The 19,626-nt window shown below is 43.8% G+C and overlaps 1 protein-coding gene across 5 annotated transcripts in view; it reads right to left on the bottom strand.

Moving 5' to 3' along the window:
* KIF13A (kinesin family member 13A) overlaps positions 1-19,626 on the bottom strand; it is a 203,793-nt gene that overhangs the window by 96,207 nt on the left and 87,960 nt on the right. For all 5 annotated transcript variants that reach the window (XM_073331923.2, XM_073331925.2, XM_073331926.2 and 2 more), the window contains exons 3-4: positions 16,284-16,296; positions 7,381-7,441 (exon numbers count right to left, since the gene is read on the bottom strand). In XM_073331923.2, the coding sequence (XP_073188024.1) occupies positions 7,381-7,441; positions 16,284-16,296 (74 nt within the window). The remainder of the gene's footprint in view (positions 1-7,380; positions 7,442-16,283; positions 16,297-19,626) is intronic.

Here is a 19,626-nt window from a genome sequence, read left to right as displayed (position 1 = left end):
CTGGTCTAAGATGATCACACCATTGTCCGTCCCTGGCATTACAGACCTAAAGGGATAGTTCTCTGCTTATGCAGCAGAGAGCGAACTTGAAAGACACAAAGGAATCTCTCCACTGGCAGTGATGGTTCTGCTGCCTTCTGCAACTGTCGTCTACTGCGTTGGAACCCACTGCGTGGCATAAGGGAAAGCAGAGTCTTCTCAGAGGCAAGGAGGAGACAGAACATTTGAGGGAAGGGGAGGAGGCAGAGCTAGGCTCTGATATACCCAGTTCTCAGCTGGCTTAAGGTCTTTGGGGGAATCTTTCCACTTGGGCACAGCGGAGAATTAAGCCCAAATCTCTGAAATAGACCAGAGTAATGGATCACTGAAATAAGGGTCTTGGCCCGGTATCCCCATTTATATAGCTGCTGTTACAGGAAAACGGTCTCTTACATTTATAGTCAATGGCTAGTCTTTTTAAATAAGTAATACAGAAGTAAAGGTGGATCAGCTGTCTCATTGGTTTGATGGGGGATCAGCAGCTCAAGGGCATAAAAATCTCATTCACTTTCGAAGGTTCAAAGCCAGCTGGATAACAAATCAATGACACATTTTTGTGCACTGTCTGAGCAAGACCTTGCTAATTTGCTTTTAAGTCCCCATTCTATTGTCCAATTTGCTGGGTGTTCTCCCCGGACAAACTTTGCCGAGCAGCGTACTTCGCTGCCTGCTTGCACGCTGCGAGACAGTGCATGTCTCTCGGCAGCCATCTTCCCCTGAATTTCCCTAAACCACAAAAGTGGGGGTAGAACAACCGTATCTCTGAGCAGCTGCAGGAATTTTTCTGGGAAATGTAAACTTGTCGGAGGGCGAAGCTGTAACAGTTATTCAGAGCTTTCACCCCGATGGCAACGCTTGCATTCCGTTCTGTGTAATGGTCTGCTTGCACCTTTGCCACTAGAACCAGGAAAATTCCTTGACGCTGCCTATGAAATTAATAGGCATCCAGTGCGCTAATATAAATCATTTGATATCGGAGGGCTTGGGAATGTGAATGAGGGATAGGGCTTCACTCCAAACAATGTTTTTTATTAAAATAAAGATGGATTTTTTTTTCTTATCAGAAGCTCACTTGGTTTGGTTGTAATTATAAAGCTGTATGCAGTTGTGTTGGGATTATATTTATTCACAAGACTGATTCTGGCACTTTATTCTAGGGTAGCAGTGAGCACACTAAAGAAGCAAATGACAGAATGCACAAGAATTTTTGCAAGTGCTCCTTTTTTTAAGGATCGCAAGTGTCAGAGCCAGCAACGTACAAATCAGCCTAATGCTAGCCATATATTAGGACAACTTTCTTAAGATTTTTAATGCACATACAAAACATACAATCAGTTTTCTTCATGTGTAGCTCTCTTTTAGAACAGTCTCTTTCTGCTAGTATCATAAAACATGACATCAAAAATAGCGCTAGAAACGAAAACTCCTTTGTCTCATGAGTACCTGCCTTGAACCCTGCTGCATACCACCATAACCTTTAAATTGTGCCCCCTTACTATCAGCAGTTACTAGTCGCCTATAGTAACAATAAACTAAGGGTATGTCTACACTTGCAGAGTTTTTGCACTCTACGTTTCATCGGTGATAGTGAACCGGTGAAAGTAAAGCGCTGGTTTGTGTATTCATTTAATTCCTCAGGCTTCAGAGAGTGATTACATTTGCAGCACTTCCATCGCTGATGAGAGCAGCGCTCTAGGGCAGCTATCCCACAGTACACCTCTCTCTAGTTTGATGATGGGTCTTGTTAGGGTGACCTGACAGCAAGTGTGAAAAATCGGGACAGAGGGTGGGGGGGTAACAGGAGCCTATATAAGAAAAAGACCCAAAAATTAGGACTGTCGCTATAAAATCGGGACATCTGGTCACCCTAGGTCTTGTGAAAAGGGGGCCGGGGAGGAAGGGGAGGTGATTGCAGGGCATCCTGGGTCGCTGCACAGCCTCCTCTCCAGAAACACTGATAAGCTCCAGTCATTCAGCATTGCTCTAAGCAGGGGATGTTTGCTCCCTGGAACAGGCATTGTCACCTGGTCAGATGATAAGTGAGCACTTGCCAAGAAAACAGGAAGGGGAGTTTCAAAGCTCCAGGGCCTTTACAGGGGGAGGGGTGCATGTCTGTTTATCTGGAGTCAGAGCAGCAGAGCTGCTGGCTAGAGTGGTCACCTCGACACTGTGGGATATCCTCCAGAGGCTAAAAGTTGTGTAAACAGGAAGAACATGTCTTCACTTGCACATCACTGGTAAGAACGGTACGCCTCTCCTAGAGGTGGTTTTCTTTTTGCAGTGAAACTTCTGAGTTTCACCGCAAAAAGTCATTGGCAAGTGTAGACGCTCCCACGGTTTTTGCACAAAAAAGGGACTTTTCCCGCTTTAAATGGCAAGTGTAGACATGCCCTAAATCCTAATCGAAATAACCCACCTAGAAAGGGATACTGACTGACAATCTAGGCCACCTTTCTCCACCCTACCCCCCTTTGTTCCACAGATGCAGCCTCAAGCAGCCTGGAAGTGGTTAGGCTGCACTTAACATTAATTGCAGGGGAGAAAGTATAACACACAGGTCAAGAAGTGCATTCTTTTTCTCTCTCTCTCTCTCTCCTTTTCTCAAAATCCATTTCTTTCCAGATTTCTGAAATGCTACTGCAGTTTACACACTTGTAAAATTGTCCTTACTTTGTTCTCATTGCTGTGAGTCTCTCAGTGCCCTCCCTTTGCCAAAATGCTGTGCCATGACTCGTATGGTCTCTGTCTATAAAGTGTAAGCTTTTCAGGGCAGGGAATGTGTTTCCACCCATGGATCTGCTCTCGGACGTATTGACATCAATGGGAAAACTCCCACTGATGTTAATAGGGGCTGCATCAAACCCTTCTGCCCATGCTCCAGATGCTTTTCCCTTAATCCATTAGCACTATTTGTCCTTTGTCGAGTTTAAGCATCAACTTCTTTGACCTCAACCAACCTCAGCCAGGCAAATGGAAAGCACAGGTACCACATTATCTGGGTCAGAGTATTATTTTCAAAAAGTTCAAAATTTAAATATACAAGTATTTTGCTGAAAAAGTTCCATTTTTCAACCAGCTCTGTTATTTAGCTCTTATGTGACATCCAAAGTGTTCTAGGTGTTTTACAGAACAAAAAGACACAAACCCAGTGCCATAAACTTTACAATTTACATTTACAATGCAAACATATTCAGATAAGCTCACACACCAAAGGGAAAGGGCAACAACAATCAAGTCGTGTGGCTGCATAGGTTGGGCAGCCAGGTATATTAATGGCAATGTAAACAAACGGTCTCATGGCCCGCCAGCGGATTACCCTAACGGGCTGCATGTGGCCTGCAGGCCGTAGGTTGCCCACCACTGCTGTAGAGACTCCTGTGTGACACTGCACTCCATATTCTTCATAGTGATATTATTATATGATTTGATTTTGACATAATTATGATGCATTTTATGCAAGATAAGTCACGTGAGGGGTCATTGTAAAAGTTATGATTTGCTGAATATGATTATCCTATTTGTATTCATGTAGCATTTTTGTATCTGAAGTTATGAATATTGCCTATGCATCTGTATTTCAAATGTAGTTACACCTGGGTAACGCTCACTAGACAAGATGCTTTCAGTCTAGACAGTGAGTGGGGAAAGGGCCTATTCAGGGCAATAGGACATTAGGGGGAAAAAATAGGCCTTAGGAGAAGCTTATCTCCCACCTGGTGATGACCCTTCCTGAGAACGCACCAAACAGCCTGTGAGTAATGGCTGCTATGACTCTACAAGGACATGTGACCATAATGCTGGACATAATCTTGAGATGTCATTATTTTTGCATAGACTGGTCTGGAAACCAAGCTTGGAAACAAAGGGTTTACACCATATGCAAAAGCTATATAAGGGAGGGAGTGTCATCACCTTGCGATCTTCATTCCTCTAACAAGTCTCCTGGAAACACTGAGGAACAAAGACTGAACTGGGGGAAGTGCTGGACCCAGGCTAAAGGGATTTCCAGACTGTGAATAACATACCTGGGGATTCCAAGCTGTAAAGCATGTTCAGCTTGCTCCTTAAGAATCTGCAGCCCGCTTGTATCATCACTTAGGGTGAGAATCTGCTAATTCATATCCAATCTATTTAGTATATTAAGCTTAGTTTGTATTTTTTGGTGATTTGCTAGGTAACCTGCTTTGAGCTGTTTACTACCAATAATCCCTTAACATCTATCTTTTGTAATTAATAAACTTGTTTTTGCTTTACCTAACCAGCGAGTTGGAGTGAAGTGTATGGGAATCATAGCTCAGGGGCAAAGGTGTTACATATTCTTCTCTACATCGAGGGAGGGGGTGAACTTTCTGAGCTTACACTGCACAATTCCCTGTGCAGCGCAAGACGGTTTAATTTTGTGTTTATACTCCAAAGGAGGTGAGTGCCTGGGGAGCTGGGAGTTGCCTTAGCTGTAGCCTCTGTTGTTGGTTCATTGCAGGAGCTGGATAGAGAGCCTGCATGTAACTGCAGCTGGGTGTGTCCCTACCTGTATGAATGCTGACGAAAGTGCAGGCTGGAGGGCTCTACAGCTTGTCACAGCAGTACAGTGTGAGAAGGAGCCCAGGCTGGTGGGTCAAGGGGCTCAGTGGTACCCCAGTTCCAGGTGGCACCCCAGGGGGGAACCCATCACATCATGTTTTTAGCACTGGAGGATCCCCAGTTCAGTCTTCGGTGTTGGACAAGATGTACATTTGTACAGTGCCTAGCACAATGGGGACCTTAGCCCATGACTGGAGGCCTAGGTGCTACCACAATACAAATAATAAATCAGCAACCACAACAAATAAGATGATCTAGGCAAAGCTATAAATCCATTAAAAGCAACTAAATAGTGAAGATATCAAAAAAGGAAAAAAATATCGATTCCACTGAAAAGAAGGGAATTTTAAGAGTTCTGATCACTTCTGCACTCAGCTGTTTGGCATTAAAACAAGGTATATTATCGTAGGACATGGAATAGAGTCAGTTAACACAAGATTGATTTAGCCAGCCAAAAGCCCAGTCACTTTATGTTAGAGCAGATAAAAGAAAATCTTTTATCCTCCCCCAAAATTTATTATGTTCTAGTGCACACCATCTGTTTAAAACAATTAAGACAGTCACAAGATAACTCCAGCAATGTACAAAATCAAATTAACTGATAAGGGATGGTAAAAGCATCTTTTTTCATCAAGAACATCTTGAAAAGGCCTTTGGTTGGTTGTTTTTTTTGCTGACGAGAGGGATCAAAAGAAGTATCACCATTCTACAGTCTGATCAGACTGAGCAGGGTTGTATATAAGTTCAGTTCTCAAGCTAAAAAAAGTCAATAGAACTTTTTTTGGATGGTATTTGAGGAAACTTGGGTGTAACTCAGAGATCCAAGTGGGCTGCAGAGGGGTAGGGTTGCGTTAACTCCCATTAAATTAATTTGGGGTGGGGTTTTGCTGAGACAACAAATGGGTTTAAATTTAGTTGCTCATTTGGTTCCAGGCTCTCTCCTTGGTCCTATTGAAGTCAATGAAAAGACTCACACTAACTTCACTGGGAGAAGTTTGCTACATAAAAAAGGCATCATCCAGATTAGGCAGGTAAGTGACACAGTAGAATCCACTGAACTGATTACCACCGCTGGAATTCAGATCTGATAACAATGGTCTGCAACAAGAAAACAAGAAAACCTCTCCAACGCATCATTAAGGATCTACAACCTATCCTGAAGGATGACCTATCACTCTCACAGATCTTAGGAGACAGGCCAGTCCTTGCTTACAGACAGCCCCCCAACCTGAAGCAAATACTCACCAGCAACCACACAACAGAACCACTAACCTAGGAACCTATCCTTGCAACTAAGCCCATTGCCAACTGTGTCCACATATCTATTCAGGGGACACATCATAGGGCCTAATCACATCAACCACACTATCAGAGGCTCGTTCACCTGCACATCTACCAATGTGATATATGCCATGTGCCAGCAATGCTCCTCTGCCATATACATTGGCCAAACTGGACAGTCTCTACGTAAAAGAATAAATGGACACAAATCAGACGTCAAGAATTATAACATTCAAAAACCAGTCGGAGAACAATTCAATCTCTTTGGTCACTCGATTACAGACCTAAAAGTAGTAATTCTTCAACCAAAAAAAAAAACTTGAAAAGCAGACTCCAACGAGAGACTGCTGAATTGGAATTAATTTGCAAACTGGATACAATTAACTTAGGCTTGAATAGAGACTGGGAGTGGATGGGTCATTACACAAAGTAAAACTATTTCCCCATGTTTTTCCCCCCCTCCACCCCCCACTGTTCCTCAGGCGTTCTTGTCAACTGTTGGAAATGGCCGACCTTGATTATCACTACAAAAGGCTCCCCCGCCCATGCTCTCCTGCTGGTAATAGCTCACCTTAAGTGATCACACTCTTGTTACAGTGTGTATGGTAACACCCATTGTTTCATGTTCTCTGTGTATATAAATCTCCCCACTGTATTTTCCACTGAATGCATCCGATGAAGTGAGCTGTAGCTCACGAAAGCTTATGCTCAAATAAATTTGTTAGTCTCTAAGGTGCCACAAGTACTCTTTTTTTTTAACAATAAAAGGCACATTCTGTAAGAGGTAGCATAGCTAAAGCTAGTTCATGTCATTAGACCATCCCCTAATGCCATTGTCTTCTGAAGATACAAATAATGTTTATCAAAATGGTTCCTTTTTCAGATATTAAAAGTTTTAAGGTAATAAAAATAAGAAGTTATATGACAAGAGGCAGTAGTGACTGGCCTGACAGTCTGACATTGAACATCAAGCTACTAGAGAAGGGTACAAGTTGGAAATTTGACCTGTCATCTGCTTACTAGGGTTTGAGTGACGATGATTAAATGTTTTGATGAAGAGAGATTTTTCCTCTTTGCAGCAGTCAGTGGGCTCTGCCTCAATCTTGGTGTGGGGCATGGAAAACACATAGTCTCACGACTAGTATTAGGACCCAGAAGTAATTTCTGCTAGAGAACTGAAATTTCACCTTAATTGAAAGAATCATTCCTCAAAGGAGGCTAGAAGGGAGTGAAAGAAGGAAGAAAACATTAAAGCTTATAGGTTTAAAAAAAAGCCTCCTTTCGTAACATTATAGTGGGCCCCATAAATTTTGTATTCTTTTGAGCTGAGGAGAATCCACTATGGTGGGCCTAGTCCACTGAAAGGCCAAAAGTCTGTTTTAATGAGAAAAAGGTCAGTGGATCAGCCAAAGAAACAGAAAATTATCCATTTTCAAAGCATTTATTCACTGCCAAATATGGTGAAAATCAGTGACTTACCTGCATATTTTGTGGTGTTTGATTCATCCATGGACCAGAAGCAGTAATCAAAGGCAAACACCTGCATAAGAGTGTAAAAGACAAATGAAGAGCTTCCAACACACAAAACATCCATCCCTGAAGCAATAGCTCACCTTAAGTGATCACTCTGGTTACTGTGTGTATGGTAACACCCAAAATTTTTGTTTTAAAAATATTTAAGTTACCATAATACTTAATATAAGTAAAACAACGCAAAAATGTGAGAGAGCCACATTTGTCTTCCTATGTTGAACAGTTTTCCCAGAGTTCTATGAATTCAGTTCATAGCATAGGGGGTGGGAAAAGGGGGGTAGTTATTACAGGGAGGGCCGGTAGCACCATTATTAAGGTTGCCCCACACTTTCCATTATAAGACTGTTTTCAGTTGCATATAAGACTTTGCCATCTTTAAGTATCTGAGCTGAAATATTCCATGTCAGGTGTCCACCTAAAGCTAATTTTTTTTGGAACGTTTCAGCCAAAGCAGTTCAGCCTTTTCTGAGAAAGAGGGTAGGGAGAAATAAGTTTAGCCATGTTAAAAAATTCTTAGAACCGTTTCTTTGAGAAGCTATAGCATCAGCATACTTTGCAGCCAAGTCTTGAAATTTGTCAGGGCCTGAGACTGTTGCTATTACTGGGGAAATCTGCCCAACTTTGGCCAAGTTACAAGCCTTTCAAAAATCTGCATTTGCACATGCTAAGAAGAGATTTTGGAGATTTGTAACTACTAATATCTAAGAAGATTTGGTACACAGTGAGCATGCTCTAACCCGGGAGTGGGCAATAATTTTCGCAGGGAGGCCACTCCAAGAATTTTGGTAAGTCGTCACTGGCTGCACATTTCTATATTAATAGAAGGGGTGTGGGCTCTGGGAGGGAGTTTGGTGCAGGAGGGGGTTCTGGGCTGGGGATTGGAGTGAAAGAGGGGTACATGGTCTGGGAGGGAATTTGGGTGCAGGAGGGGGTTCTGACCTGGGGCAGAGGGCTGGGGGACGGAAGGGGTGCGAGGTGCAGGCTCTGGCCAGGAGGTGCTTACCACAGGCGGCTCCCAGCCAGCAGTGCATTCAGGCACGCTGCCTGAATGCTGTGGCCCCATGCCGCTCCTGGAAGCTGCCGGTTGCTGGCACCGTGGCATGTCTCTGCATGCCCCTTGGGGGCAGAAGGGCAGTGAGTCTCCATGCACTGCCTGTGCCCACAAGCACCAGCCTCACAGCTCCCATTGGCCGAAACCAGCCAATGGGAGCTGTGAGAATGGTACTGGAGGCGGGAGCAGCGCGCAGAGCCACCTTCCAGCCCTCCCCTGCCAGGGGCGCACAGGGACATGCCAGCAGCAGCCATCTGCTTCTGGGAATGGCGTGGAGCCACAGCAGGCAGGCAGCCTGCCTGAGTGCCCCGCAGGACTTTTAGCTGCCTGGAGATTGCAAGGAGGCAGCCAAAGAGCCTGGTGGACTGGACAGAAATGTTAGATGGGCTAGATTCAGCCCGTGGGCTGTATTTTGCCCACCCCTGCTTTAACCCCCCACAGCTCCTAGTGCTGACCACATTGCACACGTGCCATCCCCAAAAAACAAGTGGGCATGCTCCAGTCCAGGTCTACAAAGCTGGACTTTCCCCAAAACTGACCATTCTGGGCAGGGTAAGGCACCAGAACTGAGAAGAGGAAGCCTGTCTCTCCTGTGCTCTCAATGATCTACCTGTCCCTGGCACCTAAGCAGCATGGATGACAACACCTGACTTGGAGGCTGGGGAGAGAGGAAAGGAAGCAGATAGGGACAAGAAGCCTGATGAAACTGGAGGCTCTGGTAACAGGGGAACTGACTGGGTGTTCTAGGTGGCCAGGCAAGAAGACGGGGAATGGAGAGGCTGGTGTGGGGCACAAACAGATGGATACATGATGACTAATTGCATACCTACACGATAGACTTAAGTTGACCTATGTTAGGTCAACTTACAGCCACTGCAGTAATTATGTCCACACTACTTTCCTTCTGTCAATGGTGCGTGTCCTCACCACCCCGGGAGAGAGAGAGAGAGAGAGGGCTGAGAGCCAAAGCTCACAGCTCCCAACCAGGAGCCGGGGGGCAGCAGCCTGGGCTTCTCACCTCCCTGAGTGGAGAGCAAGGTGGGTGCAGCCTGGTTGGGAGCAGGGAGCTGGGGCCCAGCTTTCTTGTCAATTTCAAGGCTACAGAGCCCTGAAATTGTCAAGACAGCTAACAGGTGATGTAAGTCATGCATTGTCTACACAGATACTGTGTCTCCCTAACTACACCGACATAAGCCCTGCACCTCTCGTGCAAGTGGAGTTATGATGGTGCAGTACGGCACTTACATCGGCGAGACAAGGCTGTAGTGTGTACACTGACATAATTAGGTTGCGGTAAGCTGTCTTACGTTGACCTAACTGTGTAGTGTAGACCAGGCCTAAGACCAGCCAGGCAAGGAAACTGGGACCGGGAGCTGGGAGACAATGACTGGACACGGGGATGGTGGAAACACAGATTGGAGAAGGAGCCTGCTGAGTGGAGGTAACATCGCTAGACAAGGAAACTAGGGGTCTCAAAAAGGACACTGAGAATTAGTGTACATTTTTGACTTTGACCTCTCTCTGTGCCTCAGCTCCCCATCCATAAAGTAGGGACAATATCACCCTTATCTCATAGGGATACTGGTGAAGTCCTTGAACACTAATGATCAGCGTGATAAAACTTATGAGGAAATTAATAATTCTGTCTTCAGAGAAGGGTTTGAACAGTGTGCAGTAAATGAGGACTAGGACCACATATTGAACAATGAGAGTAAAGCAAAATATTGAATAGATGCTCACTGAGTAACATCATCCCTCCTGCACACTGAATGAGGCAGGGATCTAATGAAGAAAATAGTATAAAGCCATGTAAACACTATTATAACAATCCGACCCCTTTGTGCATATGCAACGTTTCACGGACAACCTTGATTCTAGCATTCCCTAACTTTTGCATAATTGTCTTTACACCTTAATATTCTTTTAAAGTTATTTTTGTATGTGTAATATAAAAATAACACACTCTTTATAACATTCAAGTCAGAACCCCCTCCTACGATAGGCAAAGAACCCTCCTTTGCCCTACGATAGGCAAAGACTGGAAACAGACAATTATTCTATATGAAGTCTACTAAAATTCAGATGTTTAGAAATACAAATTGTTAAAGGTATATAAGGCATCTGGGTACACATCCCTCGTTTTTAGTTATATGCAACTTTGAAATACAAAGACAAATTCTAGTCTATTAATCTTTGATTGTACAACACTCAGTACAATGGGGCCAAACCTGATTAGGTCATCTGAGCTAATACATACATCCACCATCGCATCATAGGAGTTTATTCAATGATGATGCAAGCTCCGAGTTCAATAATTATATTCATATAGTCAGTGATGAGCTGCCAAAATCTTAACCACCAGTCCCTCCTCACCCCAAGAGGGGGTCGTGGCCCGCCCCCGCCACTCCTGCCCCATCCAACCCCCCGTGTTCCTTGACGCCCCCCCCCCCGCCCCATCCACCCCACTTCCCTGTCTCCTGACTGCCCCTGGAACCAGGCAGGAGGGTCTCATGGGCCACCGTAGTGGGTGCCCACCCCACCCCTAAGAGCCAGAGGGCGAGGTGGGGAGTCCCGGTGGGGCTTACCTGGGGCGGCTCCTGGGAAGCATCCGGCTGGTCCCTCTGGCTCCTAGGGGCGGGGTAGCAAAACTAGGGGGGGAACAGGGGGAGCAACCGACTCTGTAGGTGCTCCGGGGCTGGAGCACCCACGGGAAAATTTGGTGGGTGCAGAGCACGCACCAGCAGCTCCCCGTCTGGCCCCAGCTCACCTCACCTCCGCCTCCTCCCCTGAACGCAGCACCACGCTCTGCTTCTCTGCCCCCCGCCGCGGTTTCCCACGAATGAGCTGTTCACATGGGAAGCCAGAGATGGCTGAGAAGCAGGCGGCGGCTTCGCACTCAAGCCCAGGGAGGTAGAGGTGAGCTGGGGTGGGGAGCGGTTCCCCTGTGCACCCTCCCTCGGGTTACCTGCTGTGGCGCGGACAGCCCTCCTCACACCCTCCTGCCCCAGCTCACCTCTGCCTCTGCGGGCCTGAGTGCAAAGTCGCCGCTTGCTTCTCAGCCCTCCCAGGCTTCCCGCTCGAACAACTGATTTGCGGGAAGTGGGGGGGAGGGGTTGGAGAAGCAGAGCGGGGCGGCGCGTTCAGGGGAGAAGGCAGAGGCGAGGTGAGCTGGGGCGGGGAACTGTCGGTGGGTGCTGTGCTCTTTCCTGTGGGTGCTCCAGCCCCGGGGCACCAATGGGATTGGCGCCTAAGGCGCCACTTTTGGCCGGTTGTTAAATTTAGAATCCCTTTTAGAACAGATTGTCCCTCGCAGGACAACCAGTTCTAAAAGGGCTTCTAAATTTAACAACCGGTTCCAGTGAACCGGTGCGAACTGGCTCCAGTTCACCACTGCATATAGTTACCAAGCAACAGCCATATACATGAAGATCAGGCAGGAAACTCAGTTCTGGTACCCTTAACTCAGCTCACCATGTGAATACATTACATTAAGATCTTTCAATACACAAAAGACGTGCAGAATTTTGTGTTTCTGCATATAGTGTATGTATACCTGAGGCTCTAGTGGCTCTGCTTTGCTAAGCATCTAAATGAACCTTAAATTTGGCCTGTTTCACTGCTGGTATTCAGAACCCTTTCAGCAGCACAAAAACTGATAATTACATTAGTCTCACTCTGTTATTGCATGGGAAAACAATCAGCAGCAACAGAGGGACTGACATTATTCATGGGGAGGATGACCTAGAAAAAGAGGCTGGAAGAGAGGGTTCAGCGACAAAGACAACCTCTCCCTCATTAGAGAGGCAAGTAGGAGACTGGAGTCCACTGCCCAACGTTCATGTGTTGGGAACAAGGGAGGAAGAAAAAAATCCCTTCTCTCCTTCCATCAGCCAAACGAAAAACAGAAATCCTACTAGGCAGAGACTGTCATGCAAGATGAAGCCCACCTCCTGGTAGTATGGGACAATACCCTAGTAGCATCTGCCATATTCCAAACAGGGAGAGGTGGGGTTTGTATTATCAGCAGAGAATTGCCCCTGGAGCTCAATGACTGGGTCCCCACTTATCTTTCATACTGTCTTCTGGCAAGTAGGTGTTTGATAGTTTATAATAGGAGTGCCATCTCCACCTCACTATATGGTACATTAAGAAACACAATTAAGACGATTGTTCAGGACTACATTTTCTTTGAGACATTTTTTACCTACGAGTTGGCCTGTATGTTATAAATGATTATTTGAAAACTGTATATTTTGTTCTTCCAAAGAAGAACTGTCCACATCAGTGGTTTTAATATCATATTATCATGTAAAATATTTCCCACTTCTTATGGCTTCTGTAGTTTGGTAGGTCCCTTGCCAGTTTTCACTGGATTGGATGCCGTTTTTAAGAATTAGTCACTTTACAATTGACTGGACTTCCACGCTACTAATGCAATTAAAAGTGTTCAAACAGACTACACTTTACATACACAGTTAAGATTCCACCTACCCCATGCTCCAACATAATATGCATCTTTCAATAGTGCTAAATTGCAGTGGGTGGAGATCAGGGCAGGTGGACAGTTCGGGACTCCCCACAGTGGCCCGGGTGGCTCTTACCACTGCCCAGCTCTGGCTTCTGGCCTGGCCGAGAAAAGGGCCTGAGTGGGAAGAGGAGGAGCAGAGGGCGGGGCCACGGAGAAGGGTGGGGCCTCGTGCCCCCCTTTCTACCAAGGTTCTGGCACTGTTGCCCTTGGGGCTGGGGAGGAAGGCACCTGAAGGGGTTACTCCTAGAGACTGTTCCAAAAAAGAGGGCATAGCACTGATCCTGTGGATCCGTGACACCATATCATTCAAAGATAAACATGGATAAATTTTCCTATTCATGCTAACATCCTCAGATCCACTACAATGAGATTTTCATAAAAGTATGCCTCCCAAGTGGGAAGCAGCATCATCCTTTAAATATGGGCTTCCAAAACAAACATTTTATATAGAAATATTTCCTCCAGTTTCCCGAGGCACTAATACAAAAGAATCTGACAAAAGAAATGAAATGGCATTGGCCAATATGCAGAATTTGGTGAACTAAAAGCCATCTAGCAGATCTTAATACAGGACACATGATAACTCCACCTTGCAGTTATTAATGCTCCTAGGGACTAGTCTTTGATGCTTAACTAAAGAAGGAATATTTCTTGAATTTATTTAAGGAATGAACGCTATGACAGTTGTGAGGACTACCTGTCTGCATTAAAATTACAAATCTTGTCTCAGAGAACGCCATCCATTTCAAATAAAACACTCATCTGACTGGAGATAGTAGCCCTCAGGAGGTCTACTTTAATGGATAAGAAGTATGACGACACTTCCTGCAGGGGTTCACTCTGGGCAGTTCTGTAAGAAGAAGGTTCCAAGGTCACGCTCTATGACCTTGCAGGGTTGGAATAAGGCTGATGACCTAAGGAAGCACTTAATGTTCGGATTTGTGCAAAAACTTCCTTTTATTGAACATGCTGAGGACATTATGCTACCGCATTGTCCTTGGGTCAGGCTCTGAAGAGGGATTTATCTCCTTCTTGAGGAGAAATTCCCTTTGCTTTTTCATTCTTGTTGGGAAGGAGGTATAAATAGGACATTAATCGCTCACATGTCCCTCACCTAAACAGATTAGATAATTTTTATGCTTGTCACTAACAGGGATTACAGCACTGCAGGTGGCACATTTGAAACCTGGAGATTTCTGCATGGTAGCCCAACCTAAGTTCTCCAAATTACAAACTACTCTAAAGCTAAAACTAGGCTAAGCTAGAACTATATACAGAAGGAGAATTTTCCTAAAGGCTGGCTAAACTGGAGCTCAAAGAGTGATGGGGAGCTCTAACACTCACCACAGACAGTAAGAAGGAACTGAGAGGAACTGATCACACCCCTTTATAAACTGGGCTCAGCGCATGAGGATAGTGGAAGCACGTGTCACCTGCTGGTACAGTGCCAAAAGTCTGTGATTTGAGTGCATTGGGTACACGTACACCTACAGAGGAGTGTACAATACACAATCACTTGTAGCAGAACAAAAATTTCCTTCTGCCTCCAACAGATAGGGGAACCTTATACACATGTTAAAAGTTTTGCATTATAGTGTGAAGATTAATTAAAATCTCAGTAACACGACCACAGTTCAAGTTTGACATATGCACAAGTTTTTACATTATAATGTGAGGCAGATTACTGTGTTTTATCTCCAAATGATAAGGAAAGACCACACAAGGAGATGTGACTGTATTTTTGTAAAATTATAAAATTAAATGTTAAATAATTGTAATTTTTATGATGATCAATAGTCCTATTTTGCATTAGATATGTCACAATGTTACATAAGAGTACAGAAAGCTTCTCTATCAATTCACACTAATATAACAGAGGCATATAATAAGACTTTGTAGCTAGTATGGGCAACATGAAAAAGTTAATTTTTTTTCCAAACACAAATACAAGGTCTAATATTTTCCTTTCTTTTCTATGTAGAACACACAGCATTTCCTCTTTAAAACCAACTTAGCATCCCATTTACCTTCACCTGCCCAAGACCTAATTAAAATTTGAAATTTTAGATTAAAATTTTGCTTTATATTTCAAATACCTTAACAACTGAATGCTTTACTGCATTACAGTACTCTGTCCCATCCTCCTTTGCTTGATGAAATCTTCAGAATGACACACAGCATTACTATTTAACTGCAGACATTTTTAATTTTCAGAAGAGTTGGTAAGGTTTGTCAAAACACCTAATCTTGTAGTTAGATGGCTATTTTTATTAAAATATACATCAATCACTATTCTTTGATGACCTAGACAAGTGTTTTGTGCTGTTGTACTCCCTTTGCAGAAGCAACTAAAGCCCAATTCCAGATTCCTACACACTCTCACCACCATAAAGAATTATGGTACAAAAATCAAGGAAGTAACACAAAAGAAGAACCCAGACATGGTAATTCCACCTCCGTCTGGAGTACAGAAATAAAAGTAGTCCAATGTTTGCCAAACCGAAGAAGGATAACAAAAACGTTAGAAGCCTGAAAATGAAATGGCAGGTGGCTTGATCCGTCTCACACATGCTTACACAAGCTATATTTTAGAAAGTAGTGTTCTAACTTATCACTGGTACCTACACTTTATAGCTGATTCTACCTTCAACATTAAGAGAAGAAAAACAAACAAAAATAACACTAAAGAACAAGGTGGTGACTATTTATCATTAAAGCAGTGTTGTCACCTGTCCCTGTCCCCCCCACTTTTTTTAAAAAAGATAGTTCAGAAAATCCTCTCTAGGGTATTTACTGTGTCAGGTGCTCACAGGCTGCTTTGTCAGATAATCAAACCTGAAGAATGCCCATTACAAAAAAGGACAATTTGCTTCTTATCAAATCCATTTCCTGCATTTTTGTACTTTTAAAATATAGGATTTTTTTTTAAAAAGCAACATTATGTGTAATGATGTATTATTCTGCATGGAGCACTTATTTCCACCTACAAAAGAATTTTCAAAAAACGTACTAAAATAACACTGGCTGCACAATTTTAAGAAGCAGTGTTGCTTTATCTTTCTGTATATTTTAATCTAATTAACATGCAATTTAAGTTTGATCTAAGAAACCTGTAATTTGAACATAATACATGAAACAAGTGTTTCTTTAATAGATTTTCCTTTAACGGCAACATTCACATAACATCCTAATAGGAGATACTGGGCATTTCTTCAATATTCAGCATTTTTGAAGTCAATATATTTACAAAATGAGACATCACACACTTACCTTTGGTGGTTTTCTAGATGTTGGAGAATCAGCAATGGCCGCAAAGAGGATTGCCAACACATCAGGCAGATCACAGGAAGGCAATAAAAAGGAACAAATACAAACAAGGTGAACGTCTAGCATACTTTTGAACTTTTCATATTAAATGCTTCGTACATAAAGTAAAATCAAGTGTACAAGGTATTGGTATCTAATACTAATTAGGTAATATTATATATATTTAATCTGAAATGTAAGATGACCACTTGCTGTGGCAGGGCATAGCCCAATTGACTTCAACGGGGTTTAGCATCAGCCCAGAAGTCCAACATGTTACATACGTTGCAGGATTAGAATTTAAGCAAATCTACACATTTACTACTTTGGCAGAGCAAGTTTGGTTATTAAATGAGGAAGAACAAAAAAGACTGAACATTTTCATCTTGAGGTTTGCTTAGAACTGGGAAATATCTATTTTTTATAAATATCAGTTGCATCTCAGTTTAGTTGTGTGATATTATCCTGATAGAATGCATAGCATTAGATCAAAGGAACTTGTAAGGGGGAAACAAAATGATGGCACAGACATGACATGTACAGTAAATAGTTTCAAAGGAGTTAAAATAACAAGGACTGGGCTATCAACTGAGAAGAAGCTACCTGCTTAACTCTGGGCTAGTCTACACTGGCAATGTTAAAGCGCTGCCATGGCAGCGCCGTGACTTATGTACTCATGGCAGAGCGCTGGGAGACCTCCCAGCGCTCTAAAAAAACCCCACCTCCACGAGGGGCGTAGCTCCCAGCATTGGTGCACTGTCTACACTGGTGCTTTACAGCACTGAAACTTGCTGCGCTCATAGGGGTGTTTTTTCACACCACTGAGCGAGAAAGTTGCAGCACTGTAAAAGTGCCAGTGTAGACAAACCCTCTGTCAAGGCTACAAAGGTTTACTCTTCCCAAGGCTATGCCTAGGGTCAAAAGAAGATACTAAGCCATTCTAGGAACCCAGTCCTAGAAAAGGGTGGGGTTGAGTGAGTTCCTGGGGGCTACTCAGAGAGTGTCAGTAAGAGCTGAAAGACATACAAGCTGGGGGGAGGAGGAAATGGGACAAAATACACACACAAATTCTAGCAAAGCACTCTGCTTCTCCCTAGCCAGAGATGGATGAAATGCACCAAGGCTCGCAAAGAATGAATAAGGCTTAGGCAAAGGGAAATGTGTATAGACCTTTACTATTTTTACTCTTTTGTTCTGTATGCTTTGTACCTTTGGGTGAATGAATAAATAATCTTTTGTTTTGAAGAAATGATTTTTGAGTCACTTTAATCAGCGGCTGTCACAGGTCTCAGGTTTTTGCCATTATTTTGTTTCCTGTTGGTTTCCCCCTTGCAGCTTCTTTTGATTTAATTCTATGCATTCAGCCAGAATCATATCACACAGATAATATCAGATACACGTCAGTTTATAAACTCTGTTCAGCCTATAGTGTTAACACTGTTGGGAAAGAAGTGGACTGCCACCCACAGATCCAGTCCTGGAGCAGTTAAACAGCATAGTTCCACCCAGAGATGGGTGAAGGTAGTGAGGCCTAATCCTCAAAGGGGCACACCTGCAATGGACTAAAGGGATCTACAAAAACAACAAGGAGTCCGTGGCACCTTAAAGACTAACAAATTTATTTGGGGTCATAAGCTTTCGTGGGTAAAAACGCACTTCAGATGCATGGAGCGAAAATTACAGATGCAGGCATTATTATACTACACATGAAGAGAAGGGAGTTACTATACAAGTGGAGAACCAGTGTTGACAGGGCCAATTTAATCAGGGTAGATGTGGTCCACTCCCAATAATTGAAGAGGAGAGGTTAATACCAAGAAAGAGAAAGCTGCTTTCGTAGTGAGCCAGCCACTCCCAGTCTCTATTCAAGCCCAAATTAATGGTGTTAAATTTGCAAATGAATTTTAGTTCTGTAGTTTCTCTTTAACGTTTGTTTTTGAAGTTTTTTTTTTTTTTTTTTTTTTGTTGAAGTGTGGCTACTTTTAAATCTGTTATAGAATGTCCAGGGAGATTGAAGTGTTCTCCTACTGGCTTTTGCATGTTACCATTCCTGATGTCTGATTTGTGTCCCTTTATTCTTTTACGTAGAGACTGTCTGGTTTGGTCAATGCACATGGCAGAGGGGCATTGCTGGCACATGATGGTATATATCACATTGGTAGATGTGCTGGTGAATGAGTCCCTGATGGTGTGGCTGATGTGGTTGGGTCCTCTGATGGTGTCGCTAGAGTAGATATGGGGACAGAGTAGGCAATGGGGTTTGTTACAGGGATTGGTTCCTGGGTTAGTGTTTCTGTGGTGTGGTGTGCAGTTGCTGATGAGAATTTGCTTCAGGTTGGGGGTCTGTCTGTAAGCGAGGACTGGCCTGCCTCCCAAGGTCTGTGAGAGTGAGGGATCATTTTCCAGGATAGGTCGTAGATCGTTGATGATGTGCTGGAGAGGTTTTAGCTGGGAGCTGTACGTGATGGCTAGTGGTGTTCCGTTATTTTCCTTGTTGGGCTTGTCCTGTAGTAGGTGACTGCTGGGTACCAGTCTCGCTCTGTCAATCTGTTTCCTCACTTCCCCAGGTGGGTATTGTAGTTTTAAGAATGCTTGATAAAGATCTTGTAGGTGTTTGTCTCTGTCTGAGGGATTGGAGCAAATTCGGTTGTATCTTAGGGTTTGGCTGTAGACAATGGATTGTGTGATGTGCCCTGGATGGAAGCTGGAGGCATGTAGGTAAGTGTAGCCATCAGTACGTTTCTGGTATAGGGTGGTGTTTATGTGACCATCACTTATTTGTACTGTAGTGTCCAGGAAGTGAATCTCTTGTGTGGACTGGTCCAGGCTGAGGCTGATGGCGGGGTGGAAATTGTTGAAACCCAGGTGGAATTCAAGGGCCTCCTTCCCATGTGTCCATATGATGAAGATGTCATCAATGTAGTGGAAGTAGAGGAGGGCAACTAGGGGACAAGAGCTGAGGAAGCATTGTTCTAAGTAAGCCATTGTTCTAAGTCAGTCATGTGGTTACCCATACCAGTGCCCATACCTGCATCTGTAATTTTCACTCCATGCATCTGAAGAAGTGGTTTTTTTACCCACGAAAACTTATGCCCAAATAAATTTGTTAGTCTTTAGGGTGCCACTGGACTCCTCATTGTTTTTGTGTATACAGACTAACACGGCTACCCATCTGATACTTGACACCATAAAGGGATCTAAAGTGCAGTTCACCCTGTAATGACGACAGTTGTGTCTACAACTTCTTGTACAACTAACTACAGGGTCTCCCAACCTGAGGAACTAGACTGATCTAGGTTCATAAGGG

This window comes from Lepidochelys kempii, chromosome 2, assembly GCF_965140285.1.
Source record: "Lepidochelys kempii isolate rLepKem1 chromosome 2, rLepKem1.hap1, whole genome shotgun sequence".
In the NCBI taxonomy this organism is placed as follows: Eukaryota; Metazoa; Chordata; order Testudines; family Cheloniidae; genus Lepidochelys; species Lepidochelys kempii.
Note: the sequence above shows the minus strand (reverse complement) of the source record. Positions and strands in the feature narration are given on the sequence as shown.